This window comes from Sinocyclocheilus anshuiensis, unplaced genomic scaffold, assembly GCF_001515605.1.
Source record: "Sinocyclocheilus anshuiensis isolate Anshui unplaced genomic scaffold, SAMN03320099.WGS_v1.1 scaffold1503, whole genome shotgun sequence".
NCBI lineage: Eukaryota > Metazoa > Chordata > Actinopteri > Cypriniformes > Cyprinidae > Sinocyclocheilus > Sinocyclocheilus anshuiensis.
In genome coordinates this window covers 155,930-163,598 of record NW_015554170.1, presented here as the reverse complement: position 1 = coordinate 163,598, position 7,669 = coordinate 155,930, and the positions used below count along the sequence as shown (strand labels likewise).

The 7,669-nt window shown below is 40.2% G+C and overlaps 2 protein-coding genes across 5 annotated transcripts in view; both read left to right on the top strand.

Annotated features, from left to right (window-relative positions):
- The window catches only part of LOC107670934 (serine/arginine-rich splicing factor 6-like), an 11,232-nt gene extending 5,962 nt beyond the window's left edge, over positions 1 to 5,270 (top strand). Inside the window, exons 3-6 of the mRNA XM_016463758.1 lie at positions 834 to 955; positions 3,555 to 3,757; positions 3,875 to 3,946; positions 4,149 to 5,270. Of these exons, the coding sequence (XP_016319244.1) occupies positions 834 to 955; positions 3,555 to 3,757; positions 3,875 to 3,946; positions 4,149 to 4,611 (860 nt within the window). The 3' untranslated portion in view covers positions 4,612 to 5,270. The remainder of the gene's footprint in view (positions 1 to 833; positions 956 to 3,554; positions 3,758 to 3,874; positions 3,947 to 4,148) is intronic.
- Positions 5,271 to 6,247: 977 nt separating this feature from the next.
- ift52 (intraflagellar transport 52 homolog (Chlamydomonas)) overlaps positions 6,248 to 7,669 on the top strand; it is a 10,556-nt gene continuing 9,134 nt past the window's right edge. Inside the window, exons 1-4 of one of the 4 annotated variants that reach the window (XM_016463757.1) lie at positions 6,248 to 6,312; positions 6,716 to 6,825; positions 7,033 to 7,120; positions 7,208 to 7,337. In XM_016463757.1, the coding sequence (XP_016319243.1) occupies positions 6,310 to 6,312; positions 6,716 to 6,825; positions 7,033 to 7,120; positions 7,208 to 7,337 (331 nt within the window). In that variant the 5' untranslated portion in view covers positions 6,248 to 6,309. Of the gene's footprint in view, positions 6,313 to 6,366; positions 6,826 to 7,032; positions 7,121 to 7,207; positions 7,338 to 7,669 lie in introns of those variants that run through there. The other 3 variants (XM_016463753.1, XM_016463755.1, XM_016463754.1) reach the window with 3 other exon arrangements.

Below are 7,669 nucleotides of genomic sequence, written 5' to 3'. Positions count from 1 at the left end.
AGTCAGAGCAGCGATCATGGAAGAGAGGGCACAGGCAGACAGCGCTGGAAGCTGCTAATGCTCATCAGTAAATCAGTGGAAAATAAATGGAAATCATGATTCTGTCTGAGCTATGAGTTTTAAAACGAACAGTGTAAATGTAAGCCTAACAGATGTGTAAACTGAAGACTATTTGAGCTTTATTAAAACTATTTTGCACTGATTTGTGTTGGTTACATTTTGTTCCTTTGTGCAGGGGCTTGGGAGATGAGTCTTTGAGTTTGTATAAACCTCAACAAGCTGAAAAATAAAACCAAAGTTTTTTTTTTTTAGATAATGTAATCTTGTTAAAATTTATTTCATAAAATTGGTATCGAAAAAAGTATCATTCAGGAACCGGTATCGAAGTCAAGGTATCGATATCGAAAACATTTTAACGATACCCAGCCCTAGGGTATTGTGTACTTGTTTGCTGTCTTTATAATTGGGGCTCACGTTAAAACCTGTGTCGCTGGAGCAGTATTCACGTCCAGAGCATTGCTGTTCTTGAGCTGTTGGGTGAAGACCAGCAATGCGACCTTTGACCCCTTCAGAGGGACTGATTGAACAAATCCAGTGCAGTCATACGTTTTGTTTGTTTTTAATAATTCCACAGTAATCGTTCCCTTCAGAACTATGTGGTGCTGAGGTCTTACGTTTATTTGGGTGTGACTATTCAGTGGGGTGGGATGGGAAGACTCCATTTTCTCATGCCTTAACATCATGCTTTATGCAGATGTCTGAAGAGGTTGCCTTGTGCGCTTTCTGGATTGCGTCTAATTCTGTACTGATTGTCTCTTGGCTTTTGTCTGAAGGCAGTAGTGGTTATAGCAGCAGGAGCCGAAGCGGAAAAGAGAAATATGGACCTCCGGTTCGGACGGAGTACCGACTGATAGTGGAGAACCTGTCCAGTCGCTGCAGCTGGCAGGATCTTAAGGTGAGCTTGGGTTCATGTTTTCAAAAGTGTCCAAAAAATGAAAATATTGCAATGAAATGACAATGGATTAGAGTGTTCATTTAGGGCCTGTTTACACCTGGTCACTTCATGCGTTTTCTCTGATTGGATAGCTATCCGATCATGAAAACATCTGGTGTAAATGCCCTCGGATTTAAATCTGATCTCGAAATCTCATTCCAGATGAAACTGGACCAGTGTAAATGCATCTGGTTGTTGAAACGGCATATGTAAATTTTAATCCTCCCAAAATCTTAATGTCTGATAGCATGTTATAGGCCAGTGGTCTCAAACTCTATTCCTGGAGGGCTACAGCTCTGCAGAGTTTAGCTCCAAATCACACCTGCTTGGAAGTTTCTAGTGATCAAGAAGACTTTGATTTTGGGTTATAGGGTATGACACTTTTAGGCAGATATGACGGCGCTAATGCGAGACGCTTCGCCGCAGATGAGTAGCTGAGTGGGTCTTGAGTAAGCCGACGCGCAAACGGCCGTAGATGAAACTGAAAGTAAGTTGTAGACGCTCAACACAATCATTCATAAAAAGTAGTAAGACAAACTTAACTTCCCAGTGCTGATGGCTGTGGTCTTTGATCTTGAAATCAGCTGATAATCAATAAAATTCAGCACGTATCTGTTGCTTTCGTTGACGTGAACTCCGTTAAATTTGCATGTAGCGTGGGAATTGAAGATCGGATTTATATCTGTTTGGCGGAGACATATTATGTGTCCAAGTGTAAATGGAGCCATTTTAACAAATCCGATAGCTATCCAATTAGAGAAGGGTGTAAACAGTAGGGATGTGCGCGACGACTAATTTGACTGACGTTTAAACAAAAGTTTTGTATCCGACTAGTCGACTAGTCTAAAAGCAAGAAACCCCCAAAAGATAGTAAGAAAAAAAACCTCTGTGCGTGCGTGTAGCATATACAGGTGCATCTCAATAAATTAGAATGTTGTGGAAAAGTTCATTTATTTCAGTAATTCAACTCAACGTCGGCCAAAGCATAGCTTATTTATTCAAATCAGCTGGGGAAATGCAGAACAATGGAAAATCAATCAATAGCCTGACGGAATTCTTAATCTTCATATAATGTTAGCCAACATATTAAAACACAAGTCAAAGACAATAGGAAGGTTTATCAAGAAATAGCATTAAAACGGCTTTTAAAAACATACTTCGTGTAGGCTATATCTTTGTCTAAAAACAAAATAATGCAACAATGCCCATTTTACTTACTCAGACCATGCGTTATTTGTTCAGTAAAATTATCAACTTTGGCCAGCCTCTAAGCTAACGCCTACGTGCCTGTATTGAATATGATTATGCATCGCTCCAGTAGAGTTATTGTAAGACAATTTGACATTACACGGTTTACTCAAAACTTTTCCGTTTCCTTCTAATTCAAAATATTCCCACACCTTCTCGTCTTTCGCATGGTCATTTTTTAACTCACCGCAACTGACACGAAGAAAACGCATGTGAGGTCTGAGGTAAAAATGTAGATTCCGCCCAGATAAACTTGTAAAAATAATGTATTTTTCAAACGTTTTATTTTAACTATCGATAAAATCCCATAAAATATCGAGATATAATTTTTTGTCAATATCGCACACCCCTACGCTCAATATGGCCGCGCTATCGAAGGAAGCCTCGCCCTCCGAGTAAAAGAGCCAATTGCTAATCTGTGAAGTTAGCACGTCACTGCAGCTGCCGTTAGAAGCATCCCGAGACGTGCGCTTAGGACTGTGCATGCGCACTGGCTGATCTAGCCTGAAAAATAAGCTTTTTTTTTGAATAAACATTTATGACAGTTGTCGTCAGATTTCATTGGTGATTTCAAATATCAAATTTAATCGTAAGCTTGGTGAACAGTTTTGTAGAATTTGATGTTTCCCCATTCAGAGAGATAGGAGCTGCACTTGCATGCCCGAGAGGCGTTTCAAATATGGCCGCCGAGTGAAATGACGTGCCTTAAAGGGACTTTGGTATGAAAACACCCATACGCATAAATTCTTTAATTGTGAGCTGAACTCCAGCCATTTCCACTGGCTTTATTATAGCCTGTGTCTTCTCTGAATAGACAACTGTTTATGTTTCGATGGAGTCTTGGTGATGTTGCAGTGTCTTTCTCAGCAATGATAAGCGTCCATAGATATCAAATGAGTGAGGCCTTTCTTTCAGTAGCTCAAAGACACTGACTAGCCTCTACTGAGAGCATCAGATAAGCTGGCTTTCCTCCAGGCTGAGACGTGGGCTTAGGACTGTGCATGCGCACTGGCTGATCTAGCCTGAAAAATAAGCTTTTTTTTTTTATGCTATTGGAGCATTAGGTACGACATTTATGAGGCAGTTGTTGTCCGACTTCATTGGTGATTTCAAATATGAAATTTAATTGTAAGCTTGGTGAACAGTTTTGGAGAATTTGATATTTCCCCATTCAAAGAGATTGGAGCTGCACTTGCATGCCTGAGCGGCATTTCAAAGATGGCCGCCAAGTGACATGACTTGTCTTAAAGGGACTTTGATTACATGCAACCTTAGTATCTTTAATTGGAGGCCTTGTTGTTCTTGACTGTAGGACTTCATGCGTCAAGCTGGAGAGGTGACCTATGCTGATGCCCACAAAGAAAGGACCAATGAGGGTGTCATTGAGTTTCGCTCTTACTCCGATATGAAGAGAGCTTTGGACAAGTTGGATGGCACTGATATCAACGGAAGAAAAATCCATCTTGTGGAAGACAAGCCTAGACGATGTCGCTCCTACTCTGGGAGCAGGTCAAGGTCAGGCCTTCAGTTCCTAGCTTCATCTCACTTGGTCTTTGCACACACGTCTGTGTTTATTCTGGTAAATGTCTGGGGTTTTTGTAGGTCTCTTGAATTGGACGTTGTGTTTTATAGGTCTCGCAGCCGACGCCGTTCTCGCAGCAGGAGCCGCAGGAGTTCACGAAGCCGTTCCAGGTCCAGATCTCGGTAGGATTGTGTTTTTTTTTTTTGTGTGGTTCAAATGTGACCGAGTGCTTTTCTAACTGGCTTGTGTCTGTGTTTTACAGCTCAAGGTCCCGCAGCTTTTTTTTTTTTTTTTTTTTTTTTTTTTTTTTTTTTAATTTATTTTTTTGTGTGGTTCAAATGTGACCGAGTGCTTTTCTAACTGGCTTGTGTCTGTGTTTTACAGCTCAAGGTCCCGCAGCAAGCACCGCTCTCGTTCCAGGTCTGGTCGCAAGTCCCGGTCCAGGTCTAGGAGAAAGTCTCACTCCAAGTCCCCAACAAAGTCCCGCTCCAGGAAGTCAAAGTCTCGTTCCCGCTCGCGTACGCAGAAGTCACGCAGTCGCTCCGCCAGCCACAAGTCCCGCTCTTGCTCCGATGCCCGCAAATCTCGCTCCAAGAGCCGCTCCAAAGTGAAGTCAGAGAGGGATTCCAGGAGCCGCTCCAAGGAGAAGTCGGTCAGTAAGAAGTCCCGAAGCCGCTCTGCTTCTCCGAGGGAGAATGGAAATGGAGACCGGGCCAAGTCCACTTCTCGTTCGCCGTCTCCTGAAGAGAACCGCTGTCAGTCGGAGTCGCCCGGCAAGCGCTCTGCTTCTCGCTCTCCTTCACGTTCGAAGTCTCGTTCCCGCTCTCGGTCTGCCTCTCAAGACTAGTGTCTCGCCGACTGGTTTACACAGCAGGAATACGTCATGCACAGTTCAGTGTTAATCGATCATTCACAGCCTATGAACATTCACCAAATGATTAAAGAGGCTGCAGCCCTGTGTAGTGTTTGATTACGGTGCTGTTTTCAACATTGCATTAAAACAGTTGCATACCAGAGCCCCCTTGAATTTGGAATTTGTTTTCCTTTTTATTATTAGTTTATAACGTTTTGTGCTTATAAGTATTGCTCAGGCTGTTGTTTGTATTCGACTCTTTGCTATGGGGCGTCTTTAAAAGGCTCTTCGTGTTTTTGCTTTGGTGTGAGGTTCAAGGAGGCTGTAACAATGTTATAGCCTAAATTTGATAGAATGCATAATTACTTTTGCAGCTGTCCTTTTGTGTAGTTAACAAGATGTGATAGTTGAGTGGCTGGCTTTGGAAATGCTTCGTCACTGTGTAGTCATTCATATCTTTTGCCGATAATTTTCCTGGAAGCTTTTTGTTTCTCTTAGTGCTTTGGATCATCTTGAACTGTCATTGTGAATTTTTTTTTTGTTTTGTTTTTACAAAAAGTTTATTACATGACTTTCAGTGTGTTCTCCTGTGATAGATCTCATTTTTAAATGGGTTTTTGAATATTTTCCAGTGTTTTAGTTAAATAAACATTTAATTGGTTTTGAGTGTTGCTGCCTTTTCTTTCCTGAAATACGAGTAGATATTGACCATATGCTTGAAGACTATTGCTGCTTTTCCCTCACACTCAGCTCTGTATGTGTCACACCTAAAGTATATTGTGCTCCAGTTGAAACCTCTTTCCTCTCCTCTCTGCTGCCCCTCTGGAGACCACAGTCTTCAAGTATTCAGAGTCCATTTGAGGTATTCTATAGTCTTTGGTACTACAGACCCTCACATCTCCCAATAATAAGACAATCCATAATTGAATCAAAGTGCAGGAGCTCAAGGTTACAATAGAAATGTAAGTGGATTGCTGTTGTGAACACTCATTTTAACAGGTACTACAACTAGGTATATTATTCTAAACGTTTCATTAGCTTCGTACAACTTGTAATTGGCGGGGGCGGGGGTGTTTTGTTTTTTTCCTGCAGTAAGGCTGAACTCTAGGCATGTCTAATTTTTTTTTTTTACATTTTTCACATAGGTGAGAGACTTAGCGAGCCACGTGATTTGTTAGCTGTTTTTTACTGCTGTGGTAGAACAGTTTTTTTTGTTTGGTTTTTTTTGTCATTGAACAATGTTCATACATTCAATGCATCTCAATTACAACAAACACAAAAAAAAATAATGCTTTAATTGAAGTGCATTAAAGTTACACAAGCTCCCATAGCTTTCTGAACAATGTTCATACATTCAATGCATCTCAATTACAACAAACACAAAAAAAATAATGCTTTAATTGAAGTGCATTAAAGTTACACAAGCTCCCATAGCTTTCTGTTTCTTTTAGGGTTATATATATATATATATATATAGGGACTCAATATAATGCTTCACTTCATTTTTAAACGCTATAAAACATGGATTTTTCCTTGAAATTTTATGAATATGAAATTTAGCCATTAAAACTAAAAGAAAAAAGTGTGGGTTGATAGAACAGAGTTGCTATGGAGGAAGCGCCCCTGGTTACGCTTGTGTTGTCCAATGTCCACAAATACCCACAATGCATCGCTCACGGCCACTGAGGCAATATGGTGAGTTCTGCGGTAACTTTGATTCCTTTTTCGTTTTTTAGAAGCATTCACATTTTATAAACTGTTAACATTAGAACCCCTTACGTAACAAAGTCGCGTAACGACTCGCTGCGTTAACCGGTTTGATCAGTTGTGTAGCGAGTGTTATTAGCGTTAGCCTGCTAGCTTAGCTGATGCACAACATTTACAGTTTGCGTATATTTTGCAGTTGTTGCTCCTCTGTCGTACAACGTCGGGATTGAGGCGATAATGTATTAAAAATTTCAATACACCAGCCTGTGGCAGAAGAAAACGGCGACGAAAGCGTCGTGGTTCGTTTATTAGAGACAGTAATCTGTCCCTCCATCGTCAGAGTTTGGGTTAGTAAATAGTGTATTCTGACCCTTATGCCAACATGGACCAGGAGCAACGAAACATCGTTATTTTCAACGCATCCAAACGAGAGCTCTTCACCACCAACTCTGGATACAAGTCCATGCAGAAGAAATTAAGAGCACAATGGAAGATTCAAAGGTATAACCTCATACATGGCTCGTGTGTACAGATGTGAGGGGCTTTATTCACTACATTCCTGGAGTTGTGCCCATCTACAGCACAACTTTGATGTGAATTATGCACTCATTTTGTTGGATTGCAGACATTCTAAAATAGCCGTTAGAAATGAATGGTGTAATAAATGAGCAAAACACTGTGCATTACTAAACTCTACATGTTCTGCAGCATCAAAGAGGAGCTCACCTCGGAGAAACTCCAAGGAGTCAAGCTATGGATCACTGCAGGCCCTCGAGAAAAGTTCACTGCTGCTGAGGTGAGATCTGCAGCTGAAATATCGAGGATGCAGCTGTATAATATGATGCAGATGTATAATATGAGCTGTATATCTGTTGTGGTTCAGCTGGAGGTTCTCAAGCAGTATCTGGACAGCGGTGGAGGTCTTCTTGTGATGCTCGGAGAAGGAGGAGAAATGAAATATGACACTAATATCAACTTCCTCCTGGAAGAGTTTGGCGTTATGTTTAACAATGGTGAGTGTGTATTTCTTTGCATTTTTTAAATGCCATCTGTATTTCATGAATTCAAACATATTTGCTGTTATTTTGTATTTTAAATAGTGCTGTCAAACGATTAATCGCATCCAAAATAAAAGTTTTTGTTTGCATAATATATGTATGTGTACTGTGTTTATTTATTATGTATATATAAATACATACACATTACATGTATATACATTTATATTATTATATTTTATATAAATATATTTAGTATATAAACAACATATTTGTCTTAAATATATACTGTATGTGTGTGTGTTTATATATACATAATAAATATACACAGTACACACTCATATATTATG